Consider the following 20,502-nt stretch of genomic DNA (forward strand, 5'->3'; position numbering starts at 1 on the left):
GATGTAGAAGAGACATGGAGAAGAGGGGACACATGTTGATGTAGAAGAGACATGGAGAAGAGGGGACACATGTTGATGTAGAAGAGACATGGAGAAGAGGGGACACATGTTGATGTAGAAGAGACATGAAGAAGAGGGGACACATGTTGATGTAGAAGAGACATGAAGAAGATGGGACACATGTTGATGTAGAAGAGACATGGAGAAGAGGGGACACATGTTGATGTAGAAGAGACATGAAGAAGAGGGGACACATGTTGATGTAGAAGAGACATGAAGAAGAGGGGACACATGTTGATGTAGAAGAGACATGGAGAAGAGGGGACACATGTTGATGTAGAAGAGACATGGAGAAGAGGGGACACATGTTGATGTAGAAGAGACATGGAGAAGAGGGGACACATGTTGATGTAGAAGAGACATGGAGAAGAGGGGACACATGTTGATGTAGAAGAGACATGAAGAAGAGGGGACACATGTTGATGTAGAAGAGACATGAAGAAGAGGGGACACATGTTGATGTAGAAGAGACATGGAGAAGAGGGGACACATGTTGATGTAGAAGAGACATGAAGAAGAGGGGACACATGTTGATGTAGAAGAGACATGAAGAAGAGGGGACACATGTTGATGTAGAAGAGACATGGAGAAGAGGGGACACATGTTGATGTAGAAGAGACATGGAGAAGAGGGGACACATGTTGATGTAGAAGAGACATGGAGAAGAGGGGACACATGTTGATGTAGAAGAGACATGAAGAAGAGGGGACATGTTGATGTAGAAGAGACATGAAGAAGAGGGGACACATGTTGATGTAGAAGAGACATGCAGAAGAGGGGACACATGTTGATGTAGAAGAGACATGAAAAAAAGGGGACACATGTTGATGTAGAAGAGACATGGAGAAGAGGGGACACATGTTGATGTAGAAGAGACATGGAGAAGAGGGGACACATGTTGATGTAGAAGAGACATGAAGAAGAGGGGACACATGTTGATGTAGAAGAGACATGGAGAAGAGGGGACACATGTTGATGTAGAAGAGACATGGAGAAGAGGAGACACATGTTGATGTAGAAGAGACATGAAGAAGAGGGGACACATGTTGATGTAGAAGAGACATGAAGAAGAGGGGACACATGTTGATGTAGAAGACACATAAAGAAAAGGGGACACATGTTGATGTGGAAGAGACATGAAGAAGAGGGGACACATGTTGATGTAGAAGAGACATGAAGAAGAGGGGACACATGTTGACGTAGAAGAGACATGAAGAAGAGGGACACATGTTGATGTAGAAGAGACATGAAGAAGAGGGGACACATGTTGATGTAGAAGGGACATGGAGAAGAGGGGACACATGTTGATGTAGAAGAGACATGAAGAAGAGGGGACACATGTTGATGTAGAAGAGACATGAAGAAGAGGGGACACATGTTGATGTAGAAGAGACATGAAGAAGAGGGGACACATGTTGATGTAGAAGAGACATGAAGAAGAGGGGACACATGTTGATGTAGAAGAGACATGAAGAAGATGGGACACATGTTGATGTAGAAGATACATGGAGAAGAGGGGACACATGTTGATGAAGAAGAGACATGAAGAAGAGGGGAGACATGTTGATGTAGAAGAGACATGAAGAAGAGGGGACACATGTTGATGTAGAAGAGACATGAAAAAAAGGGGACACATGTTGATGTAGAAGAGACATGAAGAAGAGGGGACACATGTTGATGTAGAAGAGACATGGAGAAGAGGGGACAGATGTTGATGAAGAAGAGACATGGAGAAGAGGGGACACATGTTGATGTAGAAGAGACATGAAGAAGAGGGGACACATGTTGATGTAGAAGAGACATGAAGAAGAGGGGACACATGTTGATGTAGAAGAGACATGAAGAAGAGGGGACACATGATGTAGAAGAGACATGAAGAAGAGGGGACACATGTTGATGTAGAAGAGACATGAAGAAGAGGGGACACATGTTGATGTAGAAGAGACATGAAGAAGAGGGGACACATGTTGATGTAGAAGAGACATGGAGAAGAGGGGACACATGTTGATGTAGAAGAGACATGAAGAAGAGGGGACACATGATGTAGAAGAGACATGAAGAAGAGGGGACACATGATGTAGAAGAGACATGGAGAAGAGGGGACACATGTTGATGTAGAAGAGACATGAAGAAGAGGGGACACATGATGTAGAAGAGACATGAAGAAGAGGGGACACATGATGTAGAAGAGACATGGAGAAGTGGATTTTCTATAACAGCTGACCTTTAAGTGTTTCTTCGTCTGCTCGTGTTGGAACGTTGAAACTGAGCCCGTTTCTCTCAAAGGAAATACTTTATGTGTTTCCGGTCGCCATCGTTCCAGAGAGCATACAAAGCATAACAGTGGAAGTACAGAGAGCGTTTATGAACAAAGACGTCAGGTTAAAGCTCCAGAGAAAGCCCCTCATGTTCTAGAAAGGGTAGATTCCTGAAAAGGAGAGGAATGAGGTTAATCCTGATCCCAAACATGTACGATCAGATTAACCCTTTGTGGGACATTTCAGGGATTTCATAAAGCGTCAAATGATCTTTTATTCATTTGACCCTAGCAGTAAACTAAATATCCGATGTATCCGTCTCATAGAGTCGACGCTCATTCAGATTCCAGTTAGTCACTACCTTACCTCGTCTTTCCTTTGAGACTTTATAAGAAGGATGAAAGTCTTACGGTTTGTTCATGTGTAGGGATGTAACGATACCAAAAACTCACGGTACGATAATATCGCGATAACAAGTCCACGGTACGGTATTTATCGCGATATTGAATAATAAAGGTAAGAAAGAAAAAAATTATAATTTTTTTTTCAATAAAACATTTTTTTACTCGGAAAATGTTTCTTTATTACATAATAAATCTGATTTTTGCAGCATTTTTGTAGGATAGCGGTATTTTAAAGTGTCAAAAACAAAGTGACAGTAACAGACTGGAACAAGAAAACCAGTTTTTTTGTACCTACTAGTACTACCAAACAAAGTAAGCATTTTCTTTATGCCACTGCATCTCACAAATAAACAAGGACATTTAATAATCACACCCTGCTATAAAATAAATCAAGTTTCACTTTAGTTTTTCAAGTAACTCAACTCACTAGTCACTCACTCAGCATCATCAGACAGGTTTTTAGGAGAATGTCCACATTTCCAGGTATTTATAAGCTGGGATGTTTGGGCATTTACAATATCCCCTGATCTGGAAACAACTCTCTCGCTTGGTACTGATGTTGCTTGGACACCAGTGGTCGTGTTAACCGAATATTTTATTTAACAATGACGGAAAAATCTGAAAGCAGTCTGTCATTTTGACAGATTAGAACAAACTCGGAACAGCGCCAACGTTTCCCCAGAGCCAGGCTCTGGTGTTATGCCGTGTTATGCATGCCCTCCAAAAGGAAATGATATAGTTTCCAAACCGTACTTTGCCGTACAGATCAATGCATGTCTGGGAGGTTTTGCTTTACGCTGTGCGCGTCCCGCGAGGTGCATGCACACACGGCATAACACCGCCCCCCCCCACCCCCCGTTGACAGTTCATGAGCATGCTCTATCGTGAACTGTTCAGACCCGACGGGTAATAAGGGATTATGACGGATATTTTACGATCCTGTCTGTCAAAATGACGGACAGCGAAAAAGTCTAACGCCAGGCCTATTGACATGGCGAGATATAAATATATGGTTGGTACTTGTCAATGTCTCTAGGTGTGTAAATGTAGCTCTGTAAATACGAGGTCCTTTTGTGTTATCTGTTGTTTTATTTTCATGTTGTAACCTACTTGCTGCCATGTTGGACAGGTCTCTCTTGAAAAAGAGATCGATGATCTCAATGGGACCACCTGGTTAAATAAAGGTTTTTAAAAAAAAAAAGTGTTTTTAAAAAAAAAAATATATATATATATTTTTAAAATCGCGGTAGATTTAGTCAGTCTCACGACGGTATTGGGAAGTTTATTTACCGCGATACCGCGATATTCGGTATATCGTTACATCCCTATTCATGTGTATAATTAATTTGATTGCATGTTAGTCACCGGTAAAGCAGGTTGAGCGTCTCTGCAAAGCGGAGAGAATATTAAATATATTCTTATTGTCTTTGAACTTCTCCTCAGTTTCGCAGAGGGAGCGATCTCTTTCTTCTTCGTGCTGTTTGCAGTCCTGCTCTTCACCAGAGATCCCAAATTCGTCCCCGGCTGGTCTGTGTTTTTTAAGAAAGGGTAAGAAAGATGCAGTGTTCTTTCTATTCTAATCTATATCTTAGTTTTGCCTGCTAACTTTATTTACCTCTACTGTATCTGTGTTGAGCCGGTGACCTCAGATGTTCACTGTCATACCTACACTGTACAGTAGCAATAAAGCCTTGAATCTTGAACCTTGAATCTTTAACCTTGAAACTAACCGTGTCCTGGTTGTCCTGCAGGTACGTCTCAGACGCCGTCACCGGAGTCATCATCGTCTCCATCTTGTTCTTCTTCCCTTCAAAGAAACCGTCTCTGAGCTGGTGGCTCGACCCTCAAGGTCAGTCACACCTCAAAAGATAAAGCTTTATTTATATTCAGATGTGGGAAGTATTGAAGTACAAATACTTTGTTACTGTACTTAAGTACATGTTTCTGGTATCAGTACTTTACTCCACTACTTTTACTTTGACTTCTTACATGTTGAACACAAATACCTGTACTTTCTACTTCTTACACTTTGAACACAAATACCTGTACTTTCTACTTCTTACATGTTGAACTCAAATACCTGTACTTTCTACTTCTTACATGTTGAACACAAATACCTGTACTTTCTACTTCTTACATGTTGAACTCAAATACCTGTACTTTCTACTTCTTACATGTTGAACACAAATACCTGTACTTTCTACTTCTTACATGTTGAACTCAAATACCTGTACTTTCTACTTCTTACATGTTGAACTCAAATACCTGTACTTTCTACTTCTTACATGTTGAACACAAATACCTGTACTTTCTACTTCTTACATGTTGAACACAAATACCTGTACTTTCTACTTCTTACATGTTGAACTCAAATACCTGTACTTTCTACTTCTTACATGTTGAACACAAATACCTGTACTTTCTACTTCTTACACTTTGAACACAAATACCTGTACTTTCTACTTCTTACATGTTGAACTCAAATACCTGTACTTTCTACTTCTCACATGTTGAACTCAAATACCTGTACTTTCTACTTCTCACATGTTGAACTCAAATACCTGTACTTTCTACTTCTTACATGTTGAACTCAAATACCTGTACTTTCTACTTCTCACATGTTGAACTCAAATACCTGTACTTTCTACTTCTAACATGTTGAACTCAAATACCTGTACTTTCTACTTCTCACATGTTGAACTCAAATACCTGTACTTTCTACTTCTTACATGTTGAACTCAAATACCTGTACTTTCTACTTCTTACATGTTGAACTCAAATACCTGTACTTTCTACTTCTCACATGTTGAACTCAAATACCTGTACTTTCTACTTCTAACATGTTGAACTCAAATACCTGTACTTTCTACTTCTCACATGTTGAACTCAAATACCTGTACTTTCTACTTCTTACATGTTGAACTCAAATACCTGTACTTTCTACTTCTTACATGTTGAACTCAAATACCTGTACTTTCTACTTCTCACATGTTGAACACAAATACCTGTACTTTCTACTTCTTACATGTTGAACACAAATACCTGTACTTTCTACTTCTCACATGTTGAACTCAAATACCTGTACTTTCTACTTCTCACATGTTGAACTCAAATACCTGTACTTTCTACTTCTTACATGTTGAACTCAAATACCTGTACTTTCTACTTCTTACATGTTGAACTCAAATACCTGTACTTTCTACTTCTTACATGTTGAACACAAATACCTGTACTTTCTACTTCTTACATGTTGAACACAAATACCTGTACTTTCTACTTCTTACATGTAGAACACAAATACCTGTACTTTCTACTTCTTACATGTTGAACTCAAATACCTGTACTTTCTACTTCTTACATGTTGAACTCAAATACCTGTACTTTCTACTTCTTACATGTTGAACTCAAATACCTGTACTTTCTACTTCTTACATGTTGAACTCAAATACCTGTACTTTCTACTTCTTACATGTTGAACTCAAATACCTGTACTTTCTACTTCTCACATGTTGAACACAAATACCTGTACTTTCTACTTCTTACATGTTGAACTCAAATACCTGTACTTTCTACTTCTTACATGTTGAACACAAATACCTGTACTTTCTACTTCTTACATGTTGAACTCAAATACCTGTACTTTCTACTTCTTACATGTTGAACTCAAATACCTGTACTTTCTACTTCTCTCATGTTGAACTCAAATACCTGTACTTTCTACTTCTTACATGTTGAACTCAAATACTTGTACTTTCTACTTCTCACATGTTGAACTCAAATACCTATACTTTCTACTTCTCTCATTTTCCAAACAGTCTGGTTCCTTTAGTCTGAATGTGTGTTTGGTGGCGTGATCATTATTATTTAGAGTCATTGCGTGCCTATTGATTTGAACACGATCCGTGTATCCATCATTTCCTGGTCTTCTCTAAAGAAGAGGGACCAATGAAAACGTTGTCATGTTGCCGTTGGTCACCATGGAAACATTCATTAGCTAACAATGACATTATTGTTCTATTAATATAAAGGGAGGTCAGGTACTCTTTAAAACAGCTGCTAGTTATGGGTACTTTTTACTGAAGTACATTTCAAAGCCCATACTTCTTTACTTCTTTTTAAGTATCTGTACTTACTCAAAGTGCTTTACAAAATGGCGACACATCACATCAAAAAGATGTGTCTTTAGCTGGCGTTTAAAAATGTCCACTGAGTTTTCCTCTCTGATATTTATTGGTAGGGCTTTACACAGAAAGTCAAAGTATTTATATTTGCATTTCATTTATTTACGAGGATGTGAACTCTGTAGTTGCTTCTCACAAATCTGGAAACTTTTTTTAAAATAGTGAAAGTACATCAGCTGCTCGAGGAAGAGTAATGTGTGTTGTCCACAGCTGACGTCAAATTGACCGGATTTCGGCCGAATGACTCAAAGATCAAAAGAGTCAAAATATATCTTGTCATATCATAAATGCTGTACATAGTCCCATGATCCTCCTCAGAAACGGACTGTTCTGCTTAGCAACAGTCTGCTAGCAATTAACCAATCAGAATCGCGTATTCAACTAAGCCGTGTAAAATGTACTTTACTCGGTATTTGTAAAACATTTAAGGACTCAGAACTCAGAAGACTTTGCAAACGCTGCAGATAAACAGAGGAATGTTAATATTGCAGATTACAGTCTGGTTGTGAGACTGTAGTTCCTCTGTTCCTGTGATTACTGTAATCTCTCGTGTGTGTGTGTGTGTGTGTGTGTGTGTGTGTGTGTGTGTGTGTGTGTGTGTGTGTGTGTGTGTGTGTGTGTGTGTGTGTGTGTGTGTGTGTGTGTGTGTGTGTGTGTGTGTGTGTGTGTGTGTGTGTGTGTGTGTGTGTGTGTGTGAGAGATGTTCAGCTGGTCAAATAAACCACTGGACGCCAGCATAAAATAAAATAAAAGCAGATCATGGGGCTCATTGTCCTTCTCAATGTAGGTCACGTTTTAGGATACCAGTTGAATTGAATTTAGTGGAAATGTCCGTACTTTGGGTATTTATTATTTATTGAAGCGCTTTATAGACGATGTATATTATTATTATTATTCATTTCTCCTCAGCTTCCAACACCCCCTACGTGCCTCTGCTCTCCTGGAAGAAGGCTCAGGACTCGGTTCCCTGGAACATCATCCTGCTGCTGGGAGGAGGCTTCGCTATGGCTAAAGGCTGTGAGGTAAACTCTTTAAAGTAGAGACACTACATACTGATATACACCTGAACATCAGCAGGAGAGGACTCTTTAAAGTAGAGTCACTACATACTAATATACACCTGAACATCAGCAGGAGAGGACTCTTTAAAGTAGAGACACTACATACTGATATACACCTGAACATCAGCAGGAGAGGACTCTTTAAAGTAGAGACACTACATACTGATATACACCTGAACATCAGCAGGAGAGGACTCTTTAAAGTAGAGACACTACATACTGATATACACCTGAACATCAGCAGGAGAGGACTCTTTAAAGTACAGACACTACATACTGATATACACCTGAACATCAGCAGGAGAGGACTCTTTAAAGTAGAGACACTACATACTGATATACACCTGAACATCAGCAGGAGAGGACTCTTTAAAGTAGAGACACTACATACTGATATACACCTGAACATCAGCAGGAGAGGACTCTTTAAAGTAGAGACACTACATACTGATATACACCTGAACATCAGCAGGAGAGGACTCTTTAAAGTAGAGACACTACATACTGATATACACCTGAATATCGGCAGGAGAGGACTCTTTAAAGTAGAGTCACTACATACTGATATACACCTGAACATCAGCAGGAGAGGACTCTTTAAAGTAGAGACACTACATACTGATATACACCTGAACATCAGCAGGAGAGGACTCTTTAAAGTAGAGACACTACATACTGATATACACCTGAACATCAGCAGGAGAGGACTCTTTAAAGTAGAGACACTACACACTGATATACACCTGAACATCAGCAGGAGAGGACTCTTTAAAGTAGAGTCACTACATACTGATATACACCTGAACATCAGCTGGAGAGGACTCTTTAAAGTAGAGACACTACATACTGATATACACCTGAACATCAGCAGGAGAGGACTCTTTAAAGTAGAGACACTACATACTGATATACACCTGAACATCAGCAGGAGAGGACTCTTTAAAGTAGAGACACTACATACTGATATACACCTGAACATCAGCAGGAGAGGACTCTTTAAAGTAGAGACACTACATACTGATATACACCTGAACATCAGCAGGAGAGGACTCTTTAAAGTAGAGACAGTACATACTGATATACACATGAACATCAGCAGGAGAGGACTCTTTAAAGTAGAGACACTACATACTGATATACACCTGAACATCAGCAGGAGAGGACTCTTTAAAGTAGAGACACTACATACTGATATACACCTGAACATCAGCAGGAGAGGACTCTTTAAAGTAGAGACACTACATACTGATATACACCTGCACATCAGCAGGAGAGGACTCTTTAAAGTAGAGACACTACATACTGATATACACCTGAACATCAGCAGGAGAGGACTCTTTAAAGTAGAGACACTACATACTGATATACACCTGAACATCAGCAGGAGAGGACTCTTTAAAGTAGAGACACTACACACTGATATACACCTGAACATCAGCAGGAGAGGACTCTTTAAAGTAGAGACACTACACACTGATATACACCTGAACATCAGCAGGAGAGGACTCTTTAAAATAGAGACACTACATACTGATATACACCTGAACATCAGCAGGAGAGGACTCTTTAAAGTAGAGACACTACATACTGATATACACCTGAAAATCAGCAGGAGAGGACTCTTTAAAGTAGAGACACTACATACTGATATACACCTGAACATCAGCAGGAGAGGACTCTTTAAAGTAGGGACACTAAATACTGATATACACCTGAACATAAGCAGGAGAGGACTCTTTAAAGTAGAGACACTACATACTGATATACACCTGAACATCAGCAGGAGAGGACTCTTTAAAGTAGAGACACTACATACTGATATACACCTGAACATCAGCAGGAGAGGACTCTTTAAAGTAGAGACACTACATACTGATATACACCTGAACATCAGCAGGAGAGGACTCTTTAAAGTAGAGACTCTACATACTGATATACACCTGAACATCAGCAGGAGAGGACTCTTTAAAGTAGAGACACTACATACTGATATACACCTGAACATCAGCAGGAGAGGACTCTTTAAAGTAGAGACACTACATACTGATATAAACCTGAACATCAGCAGGAGAGGACTCTTTAAAGTAGAGACACTACATACTGATATACACCTGAACATCAGCAGGAGAGGACTCTTTAAAGTAGAGACACTACATACTGATATACACCTGAACATCAGCAGGAGAGGACTCTTTAAAGTAGAGACACTACATACTGATATACACCTGAACATCAGCAGGAGAGGACTCTTTAAAGTAGAGACTCTACATACTGATATACACCTGAACATCAGCAGGAGAGGACTCTTTAAATTAGAGACACTACATACTGATATACACCTGAACATCAGCAGGAGAGGACTCTTTAAAGTAGAGACTCTACATACTGATATACACCTGAACATCAGCAGGAGAGGACTCTTTAAAGTAGAGACACTACATACTGATATACACCTGAAGATCAGCAGGAGAGGACTCTTTAAAGTAGGGACACTAAATACTGATATACACCTGAACATCAGCAGGAGAGGACTCTTTAAAGTAGAGACACTACATACTGATATACACCTGAACATCAGCAGGAGAGGACTCTTTAAAGTAGAGACACTACATACTGATATACACCTGAACATCAGCAGGAGAGGACTCTTTAAAGTAGAGACACTACATACTGATATACACCTGAACATCAGCAGGAGAGGACTCTTTAAAGTAGAGACACAAAATGGTCTGCAAAGGCTAAAATCACAGCTCCTAACATATTGTACGTGATAGGCTAAGGGGCGGGACATCTCTATGCAGGTTGACCAATCACAACAGAGCCGACCAGCTAACCAATCAGAGCAGACTGGGCTCTTGTTTCAGACAGAGGGTGCCTGCAGCACAGGCAGTATGAGAAAAATAAAGAGCTTTTTGAAGCTTTTTTAGAGAATGAAACAGGCTGTTACATGAACCCCTCTCTGCTTGGCTCTGTTGATGTTTCTCTGTGACCTCTGACCCCCGTGTTGTGTTGTTTGGCAGGAATCTGGTCTTGCCTCATGGATCGGGGGCCACCTGCAGCCGCTAGCCGAGGTCCCTCCGGCTGCAGCTGTCATGTTGATCACAGCCTTCCTCGCCTGCTTCACTGAGTTCGCCAGCAACACGGCCACCATCATCATCTTCCTGCCCGTCATCGCAGAGCTGGTGAGACTGGGAGTTCAAATAAACACCAACACAAGAAGTCCCTTATCACCCCTCCTACTTAAGAGCAAGAAACACAGTGTTGACGTTGTTTTATTTGAATGTTAAGGAAGGTCACATTTCCTCTGGCGCGTTTATGATGATGGTTATTTCCACATATTAACACCACTTTACTATTTTCAAAGTAAACCAACCAAAACGCTTTTTACCTCCTGCTGCTCTTTAGCGGGATAAAGGATTTTCAATTCAAGGCTTTATTTGTTTTCATGTGCTCAGCAGCTACAGTGTAGATATGTCAATGAAAAACTGAAGTCACAGGCCCCTCCAACAGAGCAACATGAATACACAGTATATAGGACAGATAACAGATAAAACAGATTTAAGTGATGGGACGTCAGGATCTGAAGTTATCAGAGAAACAATCTTATATGTGGATATGTATAGAGGATATGTATAGTGGATATGTATAGAGGATATGTATAGTGGATATGTATAATGGATATGTATAATGGATATGTATAGTGGATATGTATAGTGGATATGTATAGAGGATATGTATAGTGGATATGTATAGTGGATATGTATAATGGATATGTATAATGGATATGTATAGTGGATATGTATAGTGGATATGTATAGTGGATATGTATAATGGATATGTATAGTGGATATGTATAGTGGATATGTATAGTGGATATGTATAATGGATATGTATAGTGGATATGTATAGTGGATATGTATAGTGGATATGTATAGTGGATATGTATAGTGGATATGTATAATGGATATGTATAGTGGATATGTATAGTGGATATGTATAGTGGATATGTATAGTGGATATGTATAATGGATATGTATAGTGGATATGTATAGTGGATATGTATAGTGGATATGTATAGTGGATATGTATAGTGGATATGTATAATGGATATGTATAGTGGATATGTATAATGGATATGTATAGTGGATATGTATAGTGGATATGTATAGTGGATATGTATAGTGGATATGTATAATGGATATGTATAATGGATATGTATAGTGGATATGTATAATGGATATGTATAGTGGATATGTATAGTGGATATGTATAGTGGATATGTATAGTGGATATGTATAGTGGATATGTATAGTGGATATGTATAGTGGATATGTATAGTGGATATGTATAATGGATATGTATAGTGGATATGTATAGTGGATATGTATAGTGGATATGTATAGTGGATATGTATAATGGATATGTATAGTGGATATGTATAGTGGATATGTATAATGGATATGTATAGTGGATATGTATAGTGGATATGTATAATGGATATGTATAATGGATATGTATAGTGGATATGTATAGTGGATATGTATAGTGGATATGTATAGTGGATATGTATAGTGGATATGTATAGTGGATATGTATAATGGATATGTATAGTGGATATGTATAGTGGATATGTATAGTGGATATGTATAGAGGATATGTATAATGGATATGTATAGTGGATATGTATAATGGATATGTATAGTGGATATGTATAGTGGATATGTATCATGGATATGTATAGTGGATATGTATAATGGATATGTATAGTGGATATGTATAGTGGATATGTATAATGGATATGTATAGTGGATATGTATAGTGGATATGTATAGTGGATATGTATAGTGGATATGTATAATGGATATGTATAGTGGATATGTATAGTGGATATGTATCATGGATATGTATAGTGGATATGTATAGTGGATATGTATAGTGGATATGTATAGTGGATATGTATAGTGGATATGTATAATGGATATGTATAATGGATATGTATAGTGGATATGTATAGTGGATATGTATAGTGGATATGTATAGTGGATATGTATAGTGGATATGTATAATGGATATGTATAATGGATATGTATAGTGGATATGTATAGTGGATATGTATAGTGGATATGTATAGTGGATATGTATAATGGATATGTATAGTGGATATGTATAGTGGATATGTATAGTGGATATGTATAGTGGATATGTATAGTGGATATGTATAGTGGATATGTATAGTGGATATGTATAATGGATATGTATAGTGGATATGTATAGTGGATATGTATCATGGATATGTATAGTGGATATGTATAGTGGATATGTATAGTGGATATGTATAGTGGATATGTATAGTGGATATGTATAGTGGATATGTATAATGGATATGTATAGTGGATATGTATAGTGGATATGTATCATGGATATGTATAGTGGATATGTATCATGGATATGTATAGTGGATATGTATAATGGATATGTATAGTGGATATGTATAGTGGATATGTATAGTGGATATGTATAATGGATATGTATAATGGATATGTATAGTGGATATGTATAGTGGATATGTATAGTGGATATGTATAGTGGATATGTATAATGGATATGTATAATGGATATGTATAGTGGATATGTATAGTGGATATGTATAGTGGATATGTATAGTGGATATGTATAGTGGATATGTATAATGGATATGTATAGTGGATATGTATAGTGGATATGTATAGTGGATATGTATAATGGATATGTATAATGGATATGTATAGAGGATATGTATAGTGGATATGTATAGTGGATATGTATAATGGATATGTATAATGGATATGTATAGTGGATATGTATAGTGGATATGTATAGTGGATATGTATAGTGGATATGTATAGTGGATATGTATAATGGATATGTATAGTGGATATGTATAGTGGATATGTATAGTGGATATGTATAATGGATATGTATAGTGGATATGTATAGTGGATATGTATAGTGGATATGTATAGTGGATATGTATAATGGATATGTATAATGGATATGTATAGTGGATATGTATAGTGGATATGTATAATGGATATGTATAGTGGATATGTATAGTGGATATGTATAATGGATATGTATAGTGGATATGTATAGTGGATATGTATAGTGGATATGTATAATGGATATGTATAGTGGATATGTATAGTGGATATGTATAGTGGATATGTATAGTGGATATGTATAATGGATATGTATAGTGGATATGTATAGTGGATATGTATAATGGATATGTATAGTGGATATGTATAGTGGATATGTATAATGGATATGTATAGTGGATATGTATAGTGGATATGTATAGTGGATATGTATAGTGGATATGTATAGTGGATATGTATAGAGGATATGTATAGTGGATATGTATAATGGATATGTATAGTGGATATGTATAGTGGATATGTATAATGGATATGTATAGTGGATATGTATAGTGGATATGTATAATGGATATGTATAGTGGATATGTATAGAGGATATGTATAGTGGATATGTATAATGGATATGTATAGTGGATATGTATAGTGGATATGTATAGTGGATATGTATAGAGGATATGTATAGTGGATATGTATAATGGATATGTATAGTGGATATGTATAGTGGATATGTATAGTGGATATGTATAGTGGATATGTATAGTGGATATGTATAGTGGATATGTATAGTGGATATGTATAGTGGATATGTATAATGGATATGTATAGTGGATATGTATAGTGGATATGTATAGTGGATATGTATAATGGATATGTATAGATATGTATAGATATGTATAGTGGATATGTATAGTGGATATGTATAGTGGATATGTATAGTGGATATGTATAGAGGATATGTATAGTGGATATGTATAATGGATATGTATAGTGGATATGTATAGTGGATATGTATAGTGGATATGTATAGAGGATATGTATAGTGGATATGTATAATGGATATGTATAGTGGATATGTATAGTGGATATGTATAATGGATATGTATAGTGGATATGTATAATGGATATGTATAGATATGTATAGTGGATATGTATAATGGATATGTATAGTGGATATGTATAATGGATATGTATAGTGGATATGTATAGTGGATATGTATAATGGATATGTATAGTGGATATGTATAATGGATATGTATAGTGGATATGTATAGTGGATATGTATAATGGATATGTATAGTGGATATGTATAATGGATATGTATAGTGGATATGTATAGTGGATATGTATAATGGATATGTATAGTGGATATGTATAGTGGATATGTATAGTGGATATGTATAATGGACACTAAACACCTGCAGGGAGATTTTTAACACTGATAGTGGCAGAAAAATAGACATCTTGCATTTAAAATAAAATGCTTTTCACCCTAAAACAAGGTGTACCAAACAGCCAGGGTGGGAAAATTATCTCGATGTACTTTCACCTAAAAGTTGGACTCTTAAAAACGTGATAAATTGATAACATCGGCTGCATCAGATAAGGGAGGACACATGTTTGAAAGTAAACACTGGGTGCGTTTTATTTAAGCTATAAATGCACGTAGTCTGAACAAAGTCTGATAACTTTACCACTTCTTTTCAACATCAGTGAGTGGATGTCAAATCTTTATGCTCTTGTAAAACAATAAGGAAGGCCTTGATGGGAGGTTATTCCTGTGGATACTTCACAGAGCTACCAATTAGGATGCAGGCATGTGTTCAAACCAGCAGCCTCCTTTAGAAAAGACACAAAGCAGTGGAAACTGGTGAACTCTGCAGGGCACGAGTCTGTTAACATCGTGTTTAACTCTCAGTAGGTGTTCTGCTGTTTGTTGGGCATTACCGTCAGTAATCATTATACAGAGCTTTTGAACCGCAGAGTACGCACTCAGAGAATCGTTTACAGGACGTACGGAGGCTCAGGGACAAAGTCTCGTTAATATTAGAGATGTTTTAACCAGTGTTCTTACATGTTTGGGATCCTTCACACTCTGTTAGTGACTGCAGGAGGACGTGTGACAGTAACATCTCATATGAGTTGGGTTTTTAGACTGAAGTTAGAATTTTTAGAGAAGTGTAAGAATGTTTAGAAAAAATCTAAGAATTTTGAGAAAAAATCTAAGAATTTTCAGATTTTCAGAAACAGTAAGATTTTGAGTAAAAAGTAAGAATTTTGAAAAAAAAGTAAGAATTTTGAAAATGTAAGACTTTTTTTGATTTTCAGAAAAAGTTAGTATTTTGAGCAAAAGTAAGATTCTTTTGAAAAAAGTAAGAATTCTGAAAAAGAAATAAGAATTTTGAAAAAATTAGTATTTTGAGTAAAAAGTGATTTTGAGATTTTGAGAAAAAAATTAGAATCTGTCAGATTTCTGAAAAAATGTAAGAATTTTGAAAAATTAAGAATTTTCAGATAAAGTCAGTATTTTAAGATTTTCAACAAGGAATTTTAAACTACCTTTTTATAAACTCTGGTATGTTTTTGTGAACCAAACATTGAGTTCCCCTTCCTCTCCTAGCTCTAACTAACCTGATGTTGAGATTGAAATCCCGTCACCAGCCTATTGAGTGAATTGCATTAAACAGACTCTCCTGAGAAGCTAATGAACTCTTCATTGATGCCTCCTCCGGCAGCCGTTAGAGAATAAATCCCCAGAGGCAGCAGCAGCAGCAACAGTTTTCAGGAGAAACTCAAACTGTTTTCTGCAACATTTGACATCCAGAGAAGAATGTAGACATCATGAGTGCATTTAGCTTTCCTCTGAGCCCTGCAGGAGTAAGTCTCTCTGGCAGTCAAAGGTTGAGGGCTTGCTTTCCCTTGAGGAATTTACAGCTTCAAGCCCATTGGTAGCATAACACTCTAAAACCTGCACCATCTCCACAATGCATGGACGGATTCTTAGAAAACGTCTCTTTAATTTGAGATTTGAACTGAGGAAAAGTCCTCTTAGCATCTCTTACATGTGAGTTCATATATGACACCTAGGTGTTTCCTATAAAGCTGTGGGTGTAATGCCCGGTTCCAGAGGGAGCAGTAATCGCTTTTTTTAATTGGCCTTTTTCAGATTTTTGTTTTTTGTTTTTCATTTTTTCTCATAATTTCAATTTGTTCTCATAGTTTAAAAAAAAAAGTTTTTCTCATAATTTGATTTTTTTTTTAAATGTCACTTATTTTCAGAATATTTTCCTAAATTTCACTTTTTTCTCATAATTTCATTTTTTTCACATAATTTTTTTTGTGATATTTTTTTCACAGAATTAGATTTCTTTCAGAATTTCCCTTTTTTTTGTAGAATAAAAATGTTTTCTCCGAATTTCCCTTTTTCTCAGAATTTCCCTTTTTCTCAGATTTTCCCTTTTTCTCAGAATTTCCCTTTTTCTCCAAACCAACCTGGACATAGGGCCTATCCTCAACTTGCTTCCTCTTTGTCTCTGCAGGCGATCCACGTGTCGATCAACCCGCTGTACTTCATGATCCCTGCCACCGTGGGGTGCTCCTACGCCTTCATGCTGCCCGTCTCCACGCCGCCAAACTCCATCGCCTTCGCCTCAGGACACCTCATGGTCAAAGACATGGTGAGACCTTCAGTTGCTTGCTGGGAGGTTGACCTGTATTTGTGTTTATTTGTTAAAAAGTCAAAGTCAACTTTATTGTCAATCTTTCAGTTTGTGTGTACAGACAAAGAGATCGAAATACAGTTTCCCACAATCCAGAATACAAATATATATAAAAATATGTATATCCTATATATACACAATCAACAGACACATGTATACATATGCACACATTAAGATAAGACATACATTTGTGCAGGTGAATTACCCAAATGAGAACTAACGGCCTCATTTTGCCTGATTAACATGAAAGAGAAGCCAAACTGACTACAGTCTGTTGGAGGTGTGCAAAAAGTCTGAATTCATGATCTACCGGTCTGTTCACGCAAGTTGCAGCACAAATAAAATGACTTTTCCCTTCATCTTTGATTCAAGAGCGTCAGGACAATCTCATTTTTCAAAACGTTATACTTGAGTTTTAAAATGTCGAGTTTCCCGAAACAAAATGTGTTTTCTCTGCATGAATTTAAAGCATCACAGCATGCATTTAACAGAACATCCCCTTTTCTTCCTTTTCTGATTCAACTGCATCAGGGAAGTCAGAAGAGTGTTGTTTCTAGGGATGCACCGAATATTCGGCCACCGAAGATTATCGGCCGAAAATGGTTAAAAAGGCCCTTTCGGCTTTCGGCGAATGTCCGAGAACAGGGTTACGTTGATCATACTCCGCATATTTGTCCGGGTGTTTTGATTTCAAGTGGTGGAGTAATCCCGAAGTGGTGAAAGTCTTTGCAGTTACACCCCCTCGAGAAATGTCAGCTGAACACGTTTTACAAATCGCAATCCGCGCCTCTCTCTCTCTGATATTTTTAAATATCTCCAAGCGGCAGACATGTTGGCTGTGAGCCAGCCGCGAGCATGGTCGCGCGCCGTGCTTGTCGCCGCGTTTTGATTACGTCATCACAACAACACGTTAGCTTACCAGGCTTATAGGTGCATCTGTTGTTGTTGAAGGCCTGGCTGCTACAGTCTTTATTTACACTAGTTTGTTGTGGGCCTACTGGTCTAGATGTTTATGCAGGTTTAAAGCACCTTGGCTTTGTTCTGAATGCACTTTGTTGTAGTTATCCTACAGAGAAAAGAAAATGCACTTGACTTGGAATGAATGTACTGTATGCATTCAAAAGTGCTGAATAAATGTTTTATGGACCCATAATAGTGATTATTTAGACCCTCCAGAAAAACGCGGGCTAAATTCCTTGATTATGCGATTAAAAATGTGGGGTTTTTATGTGATTTTATGCGGTGAAATTGCGGGAAGTTGCTAAATATGCTAAATATGCGGGGGAAAAGAATAACAATTATTTTAAATATTGGGCTGTCTTATTTATTCTCTCTCACACACAACCTGCCACTAACGTTAAACCCCTTTACGATTCAATTAAATACATTCAATGTTTATTTATTGTAAAAGCAATTGGGCTATTTTAATCTCACGCACACACACACACACACACACACACACACACACACACACACACACACACACACACACACACACACACACACACTTCTCCGCCTCATTCTGTTTTCATTTACTCGTTCGTTATCTGACCAGCTTCAATCTTGTCGGCTACTCACTTCGTTTCTTGTAGCCCTCTAAAGGGTTTTGGAGGTTGATGCTCACCGTCGATGTTCTCTTATGCTCCAACACACAGTTGCACGGGGTGCAGAATAGTTTCCCCCCACTTTTTGCCCGGTCTTTAGTAGAAATGTTCGTCGGTAAATAAGATGGATTAGATATTTTCATCTTGGTGTTTTCTCTATCGTGTGAGCTCCACACGTTCACTCTATACAGTGTTGTTTACATTCTGTGATGCGCGAGCTGATCACGTCACGTCAAGACGAGTCAACTTTTTTTTCTTCTCAACTTTGTGTGGAAAAATGCGGGGATTATGCGGCCTTTTGATAAATATGCGGCCTTTTAAAAATCTGCGCCATTTTGCTGATTATGCGGTAAATTCTGCGATCGCAGAATCACGTTTTTCTGGAGGGTCTAGTTATTATTTAAGTTAAGTTTTGCCATAATCATGTCTCTTTCCATAATCAGGTAGCTGAACAACATTGGTAAAAAAATTATACATTATATATATATATATATTTCTATTAATGATTTTCGGCCTTTCGGCATTCGGTTTTCGGCCAACTGTTTCCTATTTTCGGTATCGGTTTCGGCCAAGAATTTCCCATTCGATGCACCCCTAGTTATTTCACGCTGTCACGCTCCCCAATAATCTAGCGGTAAAAGGGAAGCAACAACATTTGAAATAACCAGGAGAAAAAAAGAGGAAACTGGTTTGTCAAAAGGAAAAGATATGTTTAATGAGTCAAAGATAAAGACGGCTCACGAGTCAATCTACCAAACAAACTGAAGACAAACTAAGAAGAACTTTCTCATAACAGAAAGTGGTGAAAGTGCTCTATACACACAGACACGTTAACGTAACACACGCAACTGTCATGCTCAACTTCAAACCATGTCAAAGGCTTTTTTTCTCAATGTTAATGTTGGTGAAGAAGAAGAGGGGACACATGTTGATGTAGAAGAGACATGGAGAAGAGGGGACACATGTTGATGTAGAAGAGACATGGAGAAGAGGGGACACATGTTGATGTAAAAGAGACATGAAGAAGAGGGGACACATGTTGATCTAGAAGAGACATGAAGAAGAGGGGACACATGTTGATGAAGAAGAGACATGGAGAAGAGGGGACACATGTTGATGTAAAAGAGACATGAAGAAGAGGGGACACATGTTGATCTAGAAGAGACATGAAGAAGAGGGGACACATGTTGATCTAGAAGAGACATGAAGAAGAGGGGACACATGTTGATGTAGAAGAGACATGGAGAAGAGGGGACACATGTTGATGTAGAAGAGACATGGAGAAGAGGGGACACATGTT

General features: G+C 37.7%; 1 protein-coding gene across 1 annotated transcript in view; it reads left to right on the forward strand.

Annotated features, from left to right (window-relative positions):
• slc13a3 (solute carrier family 13 member 3) overlaps positions 1-20,502 on the forward strand; it is a 36,909-nt gene that overhangs the window by 14,682 nt on the left and 1,725 nt on the right. The window contains exons 8-12 of the mRNA XM_079675216.1: positions 4,166-4,270; positions 4,474-4,571; positions 7,813-7,925; positions 10,985-11,146; positions 17,419-17,556. Of these exons, the coding sequence (XP_079531342.1) occupies positions 4,166-4,270; positions 4,474-4,571; positions 7,813-7,925; positions 10,985-11,146; positions 17,419-17,556 (616 nt within the window). The remainder of the gene's footprint in view (positions 1-4,165; positions 4,271-4,473; positions 4,572-7,812; positions 7,926-10,984; positions 11,147-17,418; positions 17,557-20,502) is intronic.

The sequence above is a fragment of the Notothenia rossii genome (genome assembly GCF_949606895.1).
Source record: "Notothenia rossii genome assembly, chromosome: 4".
NCBI classification, from domain to species: Eukaryota; Metazoa; Chordata; class Actinopteri; order Perciformes; family Nototheniidae; genus Notothenia; species Notothenia rossii.